Raw genomic sequence first — 20,202 nt, forward strand, 5'->3', positions numbered from 1 at the left:
TTATTGCACAGTATGATCTTGCTGAGACACACAATGATCGCTCATTTGCCACAGGAATCCAACTGCCAGTAGAGAAATAAATGGCAGGTTGGAAAGCTCAAATAACAACAATAAAAACCAGAACTCATATTTACTTAAAGTTAAAGCCTGCATCCTTGTTTCCCTCTGATGGTATGGGGTTTAAGTCAAAACCAACTCAAAGTTTCTAAGCAATTGTTATGAATTCGTGCAGCTTGTGCCTATGCATTCTTAAAAATAAGTCCCACTACGTTCAACAGGTCTTATTCCCAATGAAGTAAGAGTGCAGAGGTTTTCAGCATTATGTTTTTAATTTAAGTCAACACTTTTTACAATGCTCATTTTTAAAATGGACATGCAATCGAGCAATGTGTGATGCACATATGTTTGAGGATGCTAGTACATAGCATAACAAGATAATAAAATACAGCCAAAGAAAAACACAATGATAGTGCCTGAGTCTGTAGTGCTCTGAGCAGTCCTGTTCATAATGTGGGACACAGAGGTTCATTGCTAATCTATTTCTTCCCCTGCCCAGGGGTAACCCCAGTCATAGAATATTGAAACAAGACTTTAAATTCAGGATTGAAGTTTGGCATGCCAGCCAATAATTTCTGGGGCCAGAGTGCATTGACTGATGTACCAACACAATGGCCTAAAACACAAGCACGTCTCTTGAGCACATTCCCCCAGGCAAATGCATTAAAAGGGTGCGTGGGTGTGACATTAGGGCTTCTTCAAATAAGAACTAATCCCTTTGAATGCTAGAAAAACCTAAAATTAACCAAATTCCTTCCAGTAGCACCTTAGAGACCAACTACGGTAAGTTTGTCATTGGTATGAGCTTTCGTGTGCATGCACACTTCTTCAGATAACTACCTGTAACTAACCTGTAACTAAAATTAACCCTTTAAAATAAACTGCCCTGAGGCTGGAGAGGTGGAGAGGTTTCATGGGCGCTATCTAATAGCAGCGCACAAAGCTGGACCAGAAACATACATAGATATACTTCCAGATTTTCCTACTTTGGGGGCTTTCCAGGGGAATCATAGACTGAATCATTACAAGCCTCCATAAATACTGTAAAGCAGTTTGACGAGAAACCATAGCAGGAGAGGAAACATGACGTGTACTGCAGGAAATTACCGTTATTATACGACCTCTGAGTCTCTGAAAAGCTATCATCCAGGTACAACCAGCTCTCACACATCAAAGACTAGAGGGAAGGTCTTTCAGGGCTGATGTGTGATTTCCAGGAGTGCTAAGAGTCTCAGCAACTCTTTTTAGAAAAAAATAAAACAAACGAAGAACAAAAATCAGACATTCCACAAACATTCGGAGGGTGATGGTGGGTTGTGAATTCTGGCTCCAGAAATCTCTATGGGCAGCACAACAAGCTGATTGATCAAAACTGAAATAGCACTAAAGCCTAGTTGATTTCATTCAACTGTGATTGCCACAGTTCCTGACTGACTTATGGTTCCTGTTCTCTTCATAGTTCTAGAGAAAAAGTTGTTGTGAAGGGGTGACTTTTTCCCATTCTTGTGTTGCCTGATTTGAAGTTGCCCACTGCACAGCACAGCTTAAATCCCATTCATTGAAGTGGAATTGATGGACTAGCTACTGTTACCCCAAAGCATTGGCTACTGTGGCTCAATTCACACTTAACATTAAACCATGGTTTGGCAATTGGGAGCATTTGTAATGGGCACCTGCGCTTCCCACTCTCTTCCCTCTTGCATGTCTTCTTCACGGGTTTGTTGGGGTCTTTCTTTTTGCTGACTAGTTTGCCATGATGCCCATATTGGAAGAATATTAGAACCTTGCCTCCAAGCCACAACTTGAAACCCTAATTTGAAAATGTGTTTTCAACCATGGTTTTGAAGAAAGGTGCTAATCACAGTTTGCGGTTTTGGACATCACAGCAAACCATACTTAGCAGAAGACAGTCAGCAGGTCGAGGAGGAAAGGAACTTACACAGAAGCAGGGAAGAGAGAGCATGTGATCCCTTGTGTGCATTCCCTATTGCAAAGCCACAGTTTTGCATTATGTCTGAATGGAGTTAGTGAATAACAGTAGACTTTTTTCTGTTTGTGGCTGACTGATTTGAGTCTTCTGAAATGCCCTGCAGAGCCAGAGGGCTCAAAGGAATTCAGATACACAGGAATTCCAAAAGAGAAGATGCCTAAACCATCAGAGTGATCAGGTCTAACGGATTATTAGCAAAGAGTACAAACTTACAGCAAAGGTCCAACACCTCCCTCCTCACCCCTGCTCATAGGGACGGACTTCCATCAGCAGCCTAGGCCAGTTCATCACTATCCAGATGACTCGTGTGCAGTATTTCACAGGTGCTTTTACAGTATTGTCAGCCTCCTATTATGCTTTATGTTCTGCATTGGCACAGCGGGCAGTGCCCACAGTATTAAAAACTTTGGTGGGGCAACATTTACTAAGATGACACTGATGTGATGGATGGAAATTTGTTCTCAGTATCCAAAAAGCAAGGTTAACTGTTGTATAGTTTAACATCTGAAGACACGTGAATGACATGCTACATGCCTCAAAATGTCCCATTCTTAGAAGGAATAAAAGTTATTGCATGTAATGCTTTGAAGGGAAATGTAATGAAAATAATGTATAGATGGCATATTACACCAGTGAAACTAGATAAAATGTATAAAACAAGTATTAAATGTTGGAAACATAAAGAAAAAGAAGGAACGTTTTATCACATATGGTGGGAATGTAAGAAAGTAAAAAGCTTCTGGGAAATGATATACAATGAGATGAAAAAGATGTTGAAATACACATTTATTAAATAAACCAGAAGGTTTTTTACTCGGTATTATAGGCAAAGATATCAGTAGACAAGATAAAAAACTGTTTTGATATGTGACGACGGCAGCAAAAGTACTATTGGTGCAGAAATGGAAACAAGAAGAGTTACCAACGAAGGGAGAATAGCAGATGAAAATAATGGACTATGCAGAATTGGGTAAGATGACAGGGAGGATTCGAAGCCGGCAGGACCAGAGGTTCTTGGAAGAATGGAATAAATTTGAGAACTATTTGGAGAATAACTGCAAACAACAGATTACGCTAGTAGGTTTGCAAGAGGTTTTGTGAGGAGGACTATACGAAAAATTACAAAGAAAATTCAGGAAAAGGATAATTTGTTACTGTGAGGGACAGGGGATATCGCGAAGTCCCTCCCCTCCTGAGTTCAAGCCCGTCCCCGAGCAAAGGGGAAAGCAGGGAGAGTTCCGATTCCAGTGGGGAAGCAGGAAGTCGTGTCCGAGGCTCAGGCAAGGTAGAGGAGCCAGGGTCCCAGGTGGGACAGGAAGGGGCAAGCAAGGGGGGAAGACCCATCCCTCCAACTCCAGAATTACGCAGGAAGAGGAGGGGCAAGAGGATGGGTCTGCCAAAGCTTTTGTGTTGGAGAAAGACGCGCCAAAAGCCATTAGGAGGTTCTGAAACCGACTGACAACATCGTTCCGTGTAAATAGCAATGACTTGAGCACTGTAAATACGCAGCACCAATAAAAGAATAAAATGCAGAGCTGCGTAGCGTCGTTACTCTGAAGTAGTCCACTCCGGCCACTGTGACAGCAACCTCCTAATCATTTTTGGGCTACTTCGGAGTTGCCGGGATGAGCGTGTCCGAGGCGGAGAAGTGGCGGCAGATCGCTGAGCAAGCCCAGCTAGAACTGCAACAGCTGTCGCTGCAGGCGCAGGGAGAATTGAAGGCAGCTAAAGAGGAGACTAAGAAGGTCCAGGACGACCGGCTACAACTTGCGGAACAGGTGAGAGAGCTCCAGGAAAAAGAGCAGCATTTAAGGGCGGTGGCGGTAGACCTCCAAAACAAGCTGGATGCAGAGAAAAACAAGGCGGGAGGGGCTCCCCAAGTCCAAGTGCTGCCAGGAAGGAGAGCAGGGACCCTTGTAAGCAAGTTCAATGGAGACCCGAAGGAGTTTCAGGGCTTTGAGACTGAGATCGTGTATGCTCTTGAGCTGCACCAGAATGAGTTCCCCGATGATGAGCACAGAGTAGCGTTTATTGTGGAACATCTCACCGGAGCAGCCAGGGAGTGGCTAAGACCATTAATCGCAACCAAGAATCCTTGCATGAAAAATGTCCAACAATTTCTAGAAGGTTTGAGGACGATGTATTCGTCCGATAGTCATTTGGACCAGACTAAGGAGGAACTGCATAATTTACGCCAAGGAAATATGACAGTTCGCGCATATTGGGCGAAATTCACCATGCTGGTGCACAGACTGGGGTGGGTTTTGGATTCGCCTCCCATGCAAGCTGCGTTTTACTTGGGTTTGAGCGAGGAGGTGAAGGATGAACTCTCGAGAGGTCCAAAGCCCAGTACTATGGATCAGCTGAGCAAAGCAGCTCTGGCGGTGGGGGTGAGGCAGGAATCCCGGTGGAACGACAAGCAAGCGACGCGCGCAAAGCGGGCTTGGTTCCCACGGTCGCAGGAGAAGCCACTCCCTCAACAACCCTTTCAGGCCACGCCTGGAGCCAGCCAGGACCAGGAGCCCATGCAGATTGATAGCGCGCGCGCGCGGGCTTTTCAAACCCCAGCGGCGCCAAGACGCAAGGAGGGAAGGGGCGGGAATTGCTTTCTCTGCAACTCACCCCAGCATCTCGTCAGAGACTGCCCACATCGCAGGGAGTGGCAAGGAAAGGCGGGAACGGTGGTGCCCTCCCCCACTGACGCAGCACCACAGCAGGAAAACGGGAAAGCCTGGCTGCAGGAGACAAGGGGCAGCAGCCAGGCACAGTCAGCAGACAACAGCCCCAGCCCGCCCACCCGCACAGAGAGGTGCAGAGCCAGCCCACCCCTCCCAGAGCAGGAGTGGTTCTAGAAGTGACGCTAACGCTCCCAAATGGCTATCCCCTGACGGTCCTCGCCTTAATTGACAGTGGGGCGTCCGCCAACTTCTTCTCGAGAAGCTTTGCAGAAGAGCACCAAATCCAGCTTTTGCAGTTGGATTTTCCTCTGCACGTAGCAACCATTGACGGCAGGGAGCTGCTGGGAGGGGCCATCACACATCAAACCCCCCCCATGAGAATGACGGTGGGAAGGCACTCAGAGACACTGGCGTTCAACGTCACCACCATCTCAGACCCCCCCATCGTCTTGGGCATGAGCTGGCTGGCGCGCCACGACCCCTCCATCAGTTGGCACCAGAGGTGCATCACGTTTGGGTCAGACTTTTGTCTGGAACATTGCATGCAGCACCAACCAGGGGAGGGGCCTCCGATAGCCACGGTGGCCACCATGCATATCAAAGGGGGTGAGGCAATACCCAAGCAGTACTGGGACCTGCAGGAGGTCTTCAGCGAAGCGGAGTCCGACCACCTACCCCCGCACAGGCCTTTTGACTGCCAGATCAACCTGGTGCCAGGGGCGACGATACCCCCAGCCAAGCTGTACGCCATGTCAGACCAGGAGCTGGAGGATCTGCGCGCTTTCATCGACAAGAACCTCAAGCGGGGGTTCATAAGGGAAAGCAAGGCAGCAGGGGGCAGCCCGGTCTTCTGGGTGGACAAGAAAGACACGCAACAGCGCCGTCTTGTGGTGGACTTTAGACGGCTGAATTCGGTGACAGAGCCCGTGGCTTTCCCCATGCCCAGAGTGGATGATCTCCTGACAGCGGCACGCAGGGGCAAGATTTTCACCAAGCTGGACCTAAGGGGGGCGTACAACTTGATCAGGATCCGGGAAGGAGATGAATGGAAAACCACGATGTTCACGCCTCTGGGCTCTTTTGAATATCTGGTGATGCCCTTCGGTTTGCAAGGGGGCTCAGCATGCTTCCAGGCCTTCATGCACCACGTCCTGGGGTCCCTCCTCTTCAGGAAATGCTTGGTCTTCCTAGATGACATCCTTATCTACTCGAATGACCCAGTGCAGCATGTGAAAGATGTCAGAGAGGTGTTGCAACGCCTGAAGGAGAACCACCTGTATGTGAAGCTGGAGAAGTGCAAGTTTCACACCAAAGAGGTGGACTTCCTGGGCTACAAGCTGTCAGACAAGGGGCTGGCGATGGACAAGGACAAGGTGCAGGCCATCCTGGACTGGCACAGCCCCAGGACGCGCAAAGATGCCCAACGCCTACTAGGCTTCGCTAACTTCTACAGGAAGTTCATCAAGAACTTCTCTCGCGTTACGGCTCCCATCACGGACTGCCTGAGAGGCAAGCAGAAGTTCAAGTGGACACCAGAGGCGCAAGCAGCGTTCGAAAGCCTCAAGAGAGTGTTCGCCTCAGACCAAAACCTGTTCCATGTGGTGCAGGACGCGCCCCTACGCATTGAGACAGATGCTTCTGAAAAAGCTGTGGGCGCAATTTTGTTGCAACTGGACGCCAACAGGGAGTGGAGACCCTGTGCCTTCTTCTCCAGGAAGCTGACACAGCCTGAACGCAACTACACAGTGTTTGATAGGGAACTTCTTGCGATCTACGCTGCGTTCCAGCACTGGCGACACTTCCTGGTGGGCGCGAAGCACCCCATCCAGGTGTGCACAGACCACAAGAACCTGGAGTTCTGGAGAACTGCCAGGGTGCTCAACCAGCGGCAGATACGGTGGGCAGAGTTCTTCTCGAACTTCAACTTCTCCATCCACTACATCCCGGGGGAGCAGAATGTCAGGGCGGATGCCCTCTCCCGCAAGCCAGAGTACATGGAGGAGGAGGCGCCACCAGCCCCAAGGCACATTTTCCCCCCGTCGGCATGGTCCTGCGGAGCAGCTGTGGTGAGCGAGGCAGAACTCACAGCACTGACGGCAGCGGATGAATTTGCCAACCGCATCTTCAGAGAACTGAGAGGGGGGAGGGAGCAGGCAAAAGACTTTGCAGAACGCAGAGGGCTGCTTTTCTACAAGGGTGCGCTGTACCTACCCACCACCCAGCTTCGCCGTACGGTCCTCAAGCAGATGCACGACAACCCTACAGCGGGGCATTTTGGAAGGGACAAAACCGCTCACCTAGTCATGAGACACTTCTGGTGGCCAGGGGTGCGGGAAGATGTTCGAGACTATGTAAGGGGCTGTACCACCTGCCAGCGGGCGAAGGTGGTCAGAGCAGCGCCACCAGGGTTGCTGGAGCCCTTAGCCACACCACACAGGCCGTGGGAAGTGGTGTCCATGGACTTCATCACAGATCTGCCTTCGTCCAGGGGTAAGACTGCAGTGTTGGTGGTGGTGGACCTTATGTCCAAAATGTGTCACTTTATACCGTGTGCCAGGGCAGTCTCGGCAGAAGAGACAGCCAAACTGTTTGTTGATCACATTTTCAGACTGCATGGATTACCTTTAAGGGTTATTTCGGATCGTGGCCGCCAATTTGTTTCCAGGTTCTGGCGGCGGCTCATGAACCTCCTGCAGGTGGAGGTCAGCTTGTCGACGGCTAGACACCCGCAGACCAACGGACAAGCGGAGAGGGTCAACGCCATTCTGCAGCAGTACCTGAGATGCTACGTCAGCCAGCGGCAAACGGACTGGGTGGATCGCTTGCCACTAGCAGAATTTGCCTACAACAATGCGGTGCACGTCTCCACAGGGGTGTCGCCCTTTAAGGCCAATTACGGGCGCGACCTCAGATCTTTCCCAGAGAGGGAGAGGGAGGAGGAGGAGGAGGAGGGCCCACAGGCTGAGGATTGGGCAGAGGAACTGGAGACGGTGCACCAGCAGCTCAGAGAACACTTGGAGAGGGCCAAGGAAGCGTACAAAAAGGGGGCAGATCGCCACAGGCGACAAGGGGAGGTCATCAGGGTGGGGGACAAGGTGTGGTTGTCCTCGGAGGGCCTTCCCACCAGAGGGAGGTGCAAAAAGCTGGCACCCAAAAGGCTGGGCCCCTTCACGGTCACGCAACAGGTAAACCCGGTGGCATACAGGCTGGCACTGCCAGAGGACATGAGGGTGCATCCAGTGTTTCATAGATCGCTGCTGTCGCCGTACAGGGAAAGCAGCAGGCTCCGAGACAGCGAACAAACCCCCGAGGGAGGGGGGGAGAGGGAAGGCAGGGAGCAACTCAATGAGGCCACGGCCATCCTGGATTCAAGGTGGGGGGTGGGGGGACTGGAGTACCTCATGGCATGGGAGGATGCTCCACCGTCCCAGAATGAATGGGTCCCAGCCACTCAGATACAGGAGGAATTCTTGGTGGAAGAATTTCACGCCCTCTTTCCCCACAGACCCAAGCCCTGGCACATGGAAAGGGAGGGGGAGGAGGAGGAGGCACGGGAGAGCAGCTCACCATGGCGCTGGGAAGCGGAGTTTGAGGAACCAGAGGATGAGGTATGGGTGTCACCGAGATCCACCCAGTCAGAGGAAGGAGCAGATTGGCAGAACGTTTTTACCCCCACCAGCTCTGACGCCACGGACTTTTTGGGATTCCCGTCCGCCCAGGCGGAAGGGGGGGGCTCGCAGGACTGGGGGGAGGTATTCACACCAACGGGCTCGGAGAGCACTGAGTTCTTAGGCTTCCAGTCGTCACCGACACATGGGGGGGGCCTGGGGAGGGGTGAAGGAGAGCTTGGGAGGGGGGTGGATGTGAGGGACAGGGGATATCGCGAAGTCCCTCCCCTCCTGAGTTCAAGCCCGTCCCCGAGCAAAGGGGAAAGCAGGGAGAGTTCCGATTCCAGTGGGGAAGCAGGAAGTCGTGTCCGAGGCTCAGGCAAGGTAGAGGAGCCAGGGTCCCAGGTGGGACAGGAAGGGGCAAGCAAGGGGGGAAGACCCATCCCTCCAACTCCAGAATTACGCAGGAAGAGGAGGGGCAAGAGGATGGGTCTGCCAAAGCTTTTGTGTTGGAGAAAGACGCGCCAAAAGCCATTAGGAGGTTCTGAAACCGACTGACAACATCGTTCCGTGTAAATAGCAATGACTTGAGCACTGTAAATACGCAGCACCAATAAAAGAATAAAATGCAGAGCTGCGTAGCGTCGTTACTCTGAAGTAGTCCACTCCGGCCACTGTGACAGTTACAGATTATTTAAAGTAATAGTGAAGTTGTAGGAATACAAGATAAAGTTAAGAGGACTGGAAATCTCTAGTCGTGGTTGATGGAAGTCCAAAATATTGTATAAGATATGAAAAAATGTGAAGTGATGTTTGGAAAATATATGTAAAATCTAAGTATATTACACACATAAACAAAATGTTCCATTCTTTTTATCAATTTTCAGTTGCCCTGATCTGGCCTCATGTGCACTGTAATGTACAGAGTTTCTGTCTGTATTGGCTGCCCAGACATTTCACTTAAATTACAAGGAGCAGCTCCATGTGCTTCCTCAGAGATTATGTGTGCCTATGGCTAGTAGCTTGACCAGGATAAATTCATTTATATCCTCCCCTTTGACCTTGTTGGGGTATCCCCCCCCCCTTGCAGCTAGCTAGTTTTAGCTACTTACTGCACTAAATTAACAATAAACATAATTCATAAAAGCCTTTGTGACACTAATTTTCTTTTTAGGCTTGAGTTTATATTTAATGTTTGGATCATCATCGGTCTATTTAAGTACATGTTCCCAATTCTTTCACTCTTGTGGATTGCTAGGAATAGCACAAAAAGGGGGGGAAGGGAGATCAGCGCTGTCAAAAGGACTCAGGATTGAGGCTTCCACTCACCGTGGTGACTCATGACTTGCCCAGCAGCCTCTATACTGACATTCTGAAGGTAGTTGTGACAGCGTTCCTTGTGCTCCTCCAAAGAGCTGCGTTGCTTGTAACTCCGTCCACAGTAGTTACACTTGTGAGGTTTACCCACTGTGGAAAGAAGAGAGACTTCATGTTAAATCAGTGTTGCCAAGGCACCTACCTTGCAGTTACAAAAATAGAATAGGAAAACGCCTACAAAAGTTATTCCACCCTCTAACCTTTGCTTATTTCCCTTTTCTCTACCTCACTTCATCACCACCCTACCAGTCATTCACCCACACCATGAATATATAGCAACGAAATGTTACAGAAATGTGTAGTACCCACAAAGGCCAACACAGAATGGTTGAAATACATTTACCTGTAGCCACAAAATAGTTTTTCCGTTGCATCAAAATATCAATGAGGGAAAGATTACAAAACAAGTCACAGGGGCTTGGGGAGACTCTTATGACTATACTCTTTTTTTAAAAGCTATGGCTATGGGATAATATCAGAACATCTTTATGTTCCTAATGGTTTTGGAAAACAAAGTGGAGACAGGACAAGATGCAAGATCTGTTGATGAAGTGCAACATCACAAGTTGTTGCATTGCATCTGTACAACTATCAATAATTACACTGGTATGGCAGCTTTGGCGCTGTGGGTTAAACCACAGAGCCTAGGGCTTGGCGATCAGAAGGTCGGTGGTTCGAATCCCCGTGACGGGGTGAGCTCCCGTTGCTCGGTCCCTGCTCCTGCCAACCTAGCAGTTCGAAAGCACGTCAAAGTGCAAGTAGATAAATAGGTACTGCTCCGGCGGGAAGGTAAACGGCGTTTCTGTGCCCTGCTCTGGTTCCCCAGAAGTGGCTTTGTCATGGTGGCCACATGACCTGGAAGCTGTACGCTGGCTCCCTCGGCCAATAGAGCGAGATGAGCGCCGCAACCCCAGAGTCGGTTACGACTGGACCTAATGGTCAAGGGTCCCTTTACCTATTTATGTCCTTACAAAAGAGAATCTTTATGCCAGTGGTGGAGAGCCTCTAGGCTATGAGACTAATTAGGCCTGCCAGGCCTCTGAATTTGGTCCAGGAGACCATTTTGGGCAAGCCACACTCACCTGCCAGTAACCTGAAGTCATATGAAATCAGATATGGAGATCTGTTATCTCCCATTTAAGCACTAACACATAGGTGAATGGCTGTTGGCTGGATGTGACCCTGTCTCAGAGTTCTCCCCTGGTCACACCTCCCATTTAACCCTGCTCCATATCCTGAGTGTTTCCGCCTGGCTGGAATGTGTCCCTCAACTCTGATAATGCCTCTTGCCTGCCTGGATTGAGGACACAGAGGGGTACACACCATTGACACCTGCCTCTCAGAAGGTCAGCTTCTGCACCCTTGCTATTTGTGTTACAAGCTTTTGTAGTTCTTGCTAATGTTTCTTGGTAAGGAAGAACCCATTCTTTCTCATTCATTCTTAATTTTGGAGGGAGCAAGGCATTGGATGTATGCAGCAGAAATAATATTTCCATTTATGCTAGATAATCTCCCTGAAACAGGAAAGCACAAAACGGAATTCACCGGGAACAAATTGGCTTATACCGGTAAAACTGAACTAAGGAAAACAATGCTTTGTACTGCTTAAACTCTGAAAGATAAAGAATCTTAGAAAGTACATCCAAGTCCAAGGTCATCACTCAAGAGAGAAATGGCAAGAGAGAAAGCCCAGATGGAACTACCTTCCTCCTTCTTTTGACATTATATTTCAAAGGCAAAGTACAAATAAGCTTCCTCTCTCCCTTTTTTCCAAGTCCCATGGGAGGGGGAGATGCATCCCTCCCCCTTTGCATGAAACTCCAGGTTGGGAGGGGGAGGGTGCACAAATCGCTCCCACTCCTAGGGAATGTGCAACAAGGGCCTAAGATGCCTTTTAGTCTGGAATGTATTACAGTACTTCTGACAAAGCAATATTTACCAATATATAGAGAAAGGAGTGTTTTTGTAATATGACATACGGTACATTCTAATCAGTGTAACTTTTAAATTTGATTTATGGATATCGAGGGGGAACCCAGAAGTTCATGCAAATACCTTCAGTTAACAATTGAATTTGTTTCTACTGGTCTGGAAAAAGCTCACTGCCAGATGTAAATTTTATTCAGAACTAACAGAAAGGCCCTCTAGATTACTAGACCATTGGAACTGGACAAATGTTTAACATCTCAATTGTGTACATATACCATCCCCTTTCTCAAACTGAGGGCAATTGCTTGAGCATAACTACTACTGTACCTCTAATAATAATAATAATAATAATAATAATAATAATTTTATTATTTATAAAATTGGGTTGCCCCAGCCACTCTGGGTGACTTTCAGCAAAATATAAACACATAATAGAGCATCAGACATTAAAAACTTCATTGCTGTCATTTATGCTGCAATAGCTTGTCCTGTATGGCTTCAGAAACACGAAAGCACATCAAAATGCAAGTAGATAAATAGGAACCGCTACAGCGGGAAGGTAAACGGCGTTTCCGTGCGCTGTTCTGGTCCGCCAGAAGCGGCTTTGTCATGCTGGCCACATGACCTGGAAGCTATACGCCGGCTCCCTCGGCCAATAATGCGAAATGAGCGCGCAACCCGAGAGTCGGTCACGACTGGACCTAATGGTCAGGGGTCCCTTTACCTTTACCATCCCCTTTCTCAAACTGAGGGCAATTGCTTGAGCATAACTACTACTGTACCTCTAATAATAATAATAATAATAATAATAATAATTTTATTATTTATAAAATTGGGTTGCCCCAGCCACTCTGGGTGACTTTCAGCAAAATATAAACACATAATAGAGCATCAGACATTAAAAACTTCATTGCTGTCATTTATGCTGCAATAGCTTGTCCTGTATGGCTTCAGAAACACGTTACTAACTGAAACATTATTGTTCCCTTAAAAACTTACGCAAGTTTACTAAAATGTTTAATGTTGCACTGGATGCAGTTGTACTTCAACTGCCTGCAAATCAAAACATAATCTGCAACGTTTTGTTCTGCCACCAGCTGATGATTTATCTTTGTCAGCAAGCTTTTAATTCTGTGGCTGTTTTACAATGACATCAATTTATATCTACTCAAAACTAAGCCCCACTGAGTTCAATGGTTCTTTCTCCCAGGTAAGTGTTTATAGTGCTGTTATTTATTACACATTTAACTCTGCTCTTTTGGTTCCTTTTTCTGCTTTTAGTTTGATTGTGTGGTTATCTTTTACCTTTGATTTTTAAACATATTTGGATTGCTTTTAATGTTTTATGGACTGAGGTCTTGAGAAAGGATCAAAATAGGGAAGCTTGTGCATGCAGGCATGTGTGTGTGTGTGTGTGTGTGTGTGTGTGTACGCACGAACACATTTTTTTTTAAAAAGGGCATCTTCAAATTTTCTCCCAAAGGCAGAATAGGAATAAAGATACAGATTTACTAGGGACAGGCACCAGAAATTAGGTACCCTCCCCAGTAAATAGAGTGTCTGGGTGTCCGATTTTGATGTCTGTCTTCATCAGACTTTTATAGAAGTGTCCTTTGCCATTTGAATTACTTTTACTGTTGCATCACAAAACAAGAGACACTTAACAGCACCTATAAGAACAGAGGGAAGAGAAGATCAGAACTCAGACTGCCAACTGTTTGCTTTTATGCTTGAAAAGGCTATAAATCCTAAAAGATATCCTGCCACTGTGAAGGAACTGTTAGAAGAATGCATAGTGAATTTCAGCTTTCAGCTGTGCTTTTGAAAAGTACCTTCCCTCCTTCCCCACCTTTGGAGCCAACTCCTGGGGGCAAAGGTTCTTTCACCCCCCCATAAAATTTTCGAGGGCCCCCCTCCAATGTTGATGAACATTGCCATTCAAATGGTGTGTGTGCACCATGTTAATTATGCAGAGCTGCAGCTGGGGGTGAGGTCTAGCCAGGGCTGACAGCTATGAACAAGTGATAACTATATAGGTAAAATACTGATATGAAATTAGTATCAAAACTTACAAATCAATATTCCAATATTGTGAGCCTTAAATATTATACTTAAAATGTTTTAATTAAAACAGCCTTTTGTTTAGATGTATCTAAGTTAACAAACCCTAATTGATGCTGGATGGACGTGTAAGAAAATGGTTGCATATGAAATTAATAGATTCAAGCAGATGTTTGTTATGCCTCTTTTCAACTCAAAAGCAGCTCCAATACCACATCCTGAACTGCTCAGAGTGAACTTTAGTTTAGGTGTGAAACTCTGGCCATCTGTAAGGTTTGCAGGTGCTATGTTATCACCACCATCTATCTAGGTGACAAGTGCAAATTTGCAAACATATATGTTAGCAGAAAAGCTTAGCAAGCAAGATGGCTATATCTGCTTGTCAAAAAGAAAAAGAGAAACTGATTTTATTCACCATACTTCCCTCTCCACACTAGTTGCCATGCTCAAGGGAAAGAGGAAAACCACCACTATGTTATCATAGATTTCCATCCAGAATCCAGGACAGCATAGGGATCCTGTAATCCCCATTTTATTGTATTGTATCTTTGAAGTGGAAGTTTCCAGCTTTTATTGTTGTTGGGGAGGTAAATCTGAAAAACTCACACTTAACATACTCAAAGTTTAGCAGGCAGTTTGATACCAACAAGGCAAACTTAGGGAGGCACCGTATATATATATAATTAACATTTAGGGTAGGATGCACTCAACAGGGAACTAAAGCCAGTTGTAGCTCCATGGCAAGTATTTGTGTGTGATAAACATAATAGCAAACACATCCTTGTCATATTCACAATTTATGTTATCATGTATAAGCTTGAAGCACCTTAAACACATGCTTAATTAAATGCAATATATGTTGGGTTCTAGAACTTCTGATCTTTTTTTCCTTTTGAAGTTAAAAATAGTTTACTTATAAACTCTTCAAAGGTCAGATTCATTTGCTTTTCCATACATCAGTCAGACAAATTCCACAGGCTGTAAAACCCACCTTAGTTATGAAGTGGTGAAAGTTCCAAATAGGAACTCAAGAGTGGCTGATGAGAGCCATGCGGTTGAGCTGGAGCAACCAACTGAAACCTCTTCACACGCTTAGCTTCTCAGGCAGACTGGGGTTATGATAATAAGCTTGATTACCCAAAGTAAGGGAAAGTGACATAGCTAAGCCTTGCAGAACAGCTTTCTCTGTGGTATTAACCCTCTCATCTGCTAATTAGACTTAAGCATGTTGGGTATATGAGGGTGCTTATCCCACTGTCTGTGTGATGGACCTGTTGCCAGGTGGCAGCTTTTGAACAGTAACAAGAAGGGAGGGCAATACATCACTCTAGAACCCATATTTTCTCTGTGATCAGAACACAGGAACCTGTCCATCCACTTTTGCTCATCCTTTGCCAGTAACAGTTCCAGAACTTCCTGATCCTCATAATAAAGGTAAAGGTAAAGGGACCCCTGACCATTAGGTCCAGTCATGACCGACTCTGGGGTTGCGCGCTCATCTCACATTATTGGCCGAGGGAGCCAGCGTATAGCTTCCAGGTCATGGCAAACCAGAGCAGCACATGGAAACGCCGTTTACCTTCCCGCTGTAGCGGTTCCTATTTATCTACTTGCATTTTGATGTGCTTTCGAACTGCTAGGTGGGCAGGAGCTGGGACCAAGCAACGGGAGCTCACCCCATCATAGGGATTCGAACCGCCGACCTTCTGATCAGCAAGCCCTAGGCTCAGTGGTTTAACCCACAGCGCCACCTAGGTCCCTTATAATAAAACCTGATAAAAGAACAAACCAATTACCGGTAACTAAGAAGTTGAAAACAATGATTCAGAATAGGTGGGAATGGCTGCTTACCCAGTAATGGGGCGGGTTGATAATTATCTGTGACATTCACTAAGCAGGATATCCCAAACTTGGGTCTCCATCGGTTTTTGGACTACAACTCCCACCATCCCTAGCAGCTAGCAGGATCAGTGGTCAGGGATGATGGGAATTGTACTCCAAACACAACTGGAGACCCAAGTTTGGGAAACCCTGCTCTAGAACTTCGCTTCATGCACCCATTCACAGCATACTTTGGTTCTTACTTACACCTAGTATAGTGAACCTAGCTAGGCCTACCAAAACACCCCAGAATGGGATATCTCATTTTTCATAGATATCAAGAAAGAAGCTAGCAAAAATATAGACAAATAACTTCTTTCTTTATATGGACCCTCCCTTTATATATAGCTTTAAGCTCTATTTGTAAATTAAAACTATTTTTTAGTAGAGATGACTTCCAATTGACATAAGAAATCTGGAGTGGATCAAGTAAACTCAGACGAATACTTAGGTCTGCATCAGACATCCCACTGCCAAGGTCAAAAACATTTCTCATACATCTGAAATCAAAGAGTTATGCAAACATGGCACAAGCAAAACACTTCTAATCGCAGGATCTTTAAAATGTCTTGCAGGGAGTGGGGAAAAACATATACAGTATTGGTATAGTGAAGAACCTTTGGTTGTTTGACAACCAGTTTACGACATAAAATGCAGCAATTCCTGTTCAACATAGTTCTGTTCCCAATCCTTCTGGAGAATTTCCTGCCATTCCTTAAAAGATCATAGGTTTGTCTTTGTTGTTTCCAAAATCATATGCAGTTGTGAAACCCAAAGGCAGAAGGAATTCAGACAGTAAAACCATACAAAGCAAATGGAGGGGGGAAAACATGCAGGTGTGATGAAAACCAGACCAAAGGCCACAAAATATCATGAACGAAAGGATCAGACAGAGGAATTTAAAGACAACAGGAATAGAAGAATGAAGCATTCACGGCTGTTATAGTTACAGTTGCACTATATCCCTAGTTTAACTCAACGCATATCTTTCAAACCAATGGTCAGTTGTCTCTGCATGGAAAAAAACCCTACATTCTCTGAATGTAAGTTGTAAGTTGGCTATAAATAATGTAATAAATAATGTAATGAATGCAATGAAAATAATGTAATGAATGTAAGTTGGCTGTAAATAATCAGCTGGATCTAACCAACGTTAGTGAATATTTTAATGTATTTTTGTATTTGTTGGAAGCCGCCCAGAGTGGCGGGGAAAACCCAGCCATATGGGTGGGGTATGTATGTATAAATAAATAAAATAGTGTATGTATAAATAAATAAATAAAAAAGTCGAATCCCATAGGAATGCATTGAGAGAAAAAATTCGTAAGTAGAAGCAACCCTATCTAAAAATTCGTAAGTAGAAAAAATCCTATCTAAACCGCATCCAAGATGGCGGACGGAGCTCCATTCGTAAGTAGAGTTATTCGTAAGTAGAGGTACCACTGTAATTGAATCTAAATTCCCATATCTTCACACATGTACAAATCTCACTCCTCTTTTTGACCATTTTGTTTTTAGGTGCTTCTGCACAACTAAATAGGCCTGGAAAATGATTAATAAATTGAATAAATAATAATGAGGAAAAATAAGTGGACTCTGAGCAGAGCTGGTAACTGGCTGGCCATCCTTGGGCAATGGCCAAGATTCCAGCACCCTAGTATGGCTCACCAAAAGCACCTGGAGCCCCTTCTTCACTGCCTCACCGCTCACCTCGCCGCAGGTGAATGAAGGAATAACGGGTGAGGAGGAGGAGCAGACACCACGCCTCACCTGTCTTCTCCTTCAGACCCCCGTCTTCTTTACCACTGTCTGGAACTCAAAAGTGCTGCATAATGGGGGGCAACAGAGAAGAGGGGTCAAAAATGTGGACCTGGCACTGAATTTGAGGTTCTCAAAGCCCGTTGTATGCGCAATTTCATATCATCTCCCAGGATGGAATTGCAGAAGATGAAGAAGCCTGCCTATACACACACACGCACAGGTGCTCTTGATTACATCAGCTCTTTAACTTATGTCAGTGTAAGGTTTTTCTCTTAACATCAAAGAACATGTGGGCAATTTGCCAAGGGCTTGAGGGCCACAACCTGAAGATAAATCTTCATTTATCTGCAGCAGCCTGCCAAAATGTTTGCTCGAACTTGTATTTTCCTTGAGAGTATAAAACCGTCTTCTTGGTTCTAGACATATCCAACAAGAATGTACTAAATGTGGAAAGTAAGGATGTTACTGTACAAGTCTGAGAAAGTTGTTATAATGAAAGAACTCAAGAGCAAAGGACCATTAGGTTTTATAGCTGTGTAAAAGCAATGTGAGCAGGAGGTCAAGAGTGTTGCTTCATCCTTGAACATAACATGCAGAAAGAGTCTCTGCTGGATCGGGCCAGAGGTCTACGTAATCCCTTTCCAATAATGGCCAGCCAGATGCTTCCACATGAGGAGCATAAAGGCAACATCCTTATTTTGTTGTCTGGCCTCCAAAAGTGGCATTCTGATGGGTCTCCAGACTTAGAGGGTTTACATCTTATGGCAGGCTTTCTCAACCTCGGCCCTCCAGATGTTTTTGGCCTACAACTCCCATGATCCCCAGCTAGCAGGACCAGTGGTCAGGGACGATGGGAATTGTAGTCTCAAAACATCTGGAGAACTGAGGTTGAGGAAGCCTGTCTTATAGCAAAGTCTCTACCATTCCACCCAATATCAGTTCAAGTTTTCCTGTGCTCCCACGCACATAGCCAAACCATAAATAATCAACTGATTTGGGCTAACCCTGAGGTTTCCAGGGGCAAGAAAAATCTTAAGGAAAAAATTCTGGAGAGAGAGGACATCTTTCCAAGACGGCTCAATAATAACTCAAAGACACGGAATGGTGACCGACTGATGCAATGTGTTCAGGCATTCATCTCAAGATGTGAAGGGATGAGTGTGCATGCAAAGCCGGCCGCCAACACCCACAGGAAGGGTGGCTGCTCGTCAGATCTTTGTGTGATTAGTGCAAAGGTCTGCAGTGGGCTTTAAAGCATATTCAACAGAACACATTTAGGAACTCCCTTTATGATCAGAAACCGATAAGTCATGTTTCCATGTACAAGGAGGTTTCTTAAACTTAACCAGGCATTTGCACTAATCATTCAAAGATCTGAAGAGCAGGTAGTTCACACAGGGACTGGTGGTTCGGGGCCTGTGGGTTAAACCAATCCCTGCAATAGGGTGAGCTCCCGTTGCTCGGTCCCAGCTCCTGCCAACCTAGCAGTTTGAAAGCACGTCAAAAATGCAAGTAGATAAATAGGGACCGCTCCGGCGGGAAGGTAAACAGTGTTTCCATGCTGGCCACATGACCCGGAAGCTGTCTGCGGACAAACCCCAGGCTCCCTCGGCCTATAGAGCGAGATGAGCGCCGCAACCCCAGAGTCAGACACGACTGGACCTGATGGTCAGGGGCCCCTTTACCTTTACCAGTCAGCCAAGTTCCAACACACACACACACACACACACACAGAGAGAGAGAGAGAGAGAAAGAGAGAGAGAGAGAGAGAGAGAGAGAGAGAGAAGCAAAAGCAGCTAATAAATATTATTAATAATTCAATCATTTTAATGGACACAAATGAGCCCCCCCCCCCCAAAAAAAAACAACAACAACAATGGGACAGAAAAACAAAAGCCACTGGAGGGGAGGGAAAATGCAATGAAGTGGCTAGAACCCTGAACGCAGGCACTCCACACACTGTGACATTTTGTTGCAGACCCATTTATGTAGGTAAGACAGGAAACAAGAGTTTTAAGAGCTTCCTCAAGGGCCTTTTTCCGTGTGTCCCCTACCCATCTGAAATGAGGCACATCGTAGCTGGAGAAAGAACCTTCTCTGTTGTGGCACCCCCATTATGGAATGCTCTCCCCAAGGAGACTCACCTCATGCCTTTCTGGCACCAGGTGAACAAGCTGAATTAATTATGTCTGACATTATCTCTATTTTTAATCGATAAATGTCCCTGGGATCCTTATGACTGAAGAGGAGGGTAACAAACATTTTAAATAAATAAAATAAGGAAAGAAGTAAGTAAAACACCAACTATGAAGGAGTGTGCAAGTGGGAGCCTGCTTATAAAGATCCATAGGACCTTTATTTTATATTTAATGAAATGCACATGGGGGGGGGTGTTTTGCACATGCACACAAGCTCTACTTGACATCTTATTTTGATAATCTATTCCTAGAATCTACAAGAACCAGGTCCAATGTTTGGCAAGAAGGAACAGGTTTGTGGACAAGCAGGTTTTTCTGACTCACCTGCACGGATCAATTGGAAAAAATAAAAAAGGGTAGAGGGTGGAGATTAGAAACAAGGGAGAAATTGCAGGATAAAGCGTGAGTAATAGAGCTGGCACTGAGCCTTGCTACACTGCCACTGACTTCTGAGCACACCAGTCCCACAGGCGTAGCTTTCTGGCAGGATGAAGGGAATAGGAGGAAGTATGTACAAGAAATGCTAAGAGGTGTATGGTGCTTACTTGGTTAGCTCTCTTTTGGGAACAATGAAGTGGGCTAGAGGTTTCATCAAGTCACATGCCAATCTTTATGACTGGGGAAGCCAGTCTTTCTCATAGTGCCCACAATGCTACAGAGAA

The 20,202-nt window shown here is 46.0% G+C and overlaps 1 protein-coding gene across 8 annotated transcripts in view; it reads right to left on the bottom strand.

Annotated features, from left to right (window-relative positions):
- IKZF2 (IKAROS family zinc finger 2) overlaps nt 1-20,202 on the bottom strand; it is a 130,484-nt gene that overhangs the window by 24,607 nt on the left and 85,675 nt on the right. For all 8 annotated transcript variants that reach the window (XM_035138858.2, XM_060282320.1, XM_060282332.1 and 5 more), the window contains one exon: nt 9,663-9,800. In XM_035138858.2, the coding sequence (XP_034994749.1) occupies nt 9,663-9,800 (138 nt within the window). The remainder of the gene's footprint in view (nt 1-9,662; nt 9,801-20,202) is intronic.

This window comes from Zootoca vivipara, chromosome 1, assembly GCF_963506605.1.
Source record: "Zootoca vivipara chromosome 1, rZooViv1.1, whole genome shotgun sequence".
NCBI lineage: Eukaryota > Metazoa > Chordata > Lepidosauria > Squamata > Lacertidae > Zootoca > Zootoca vivipara.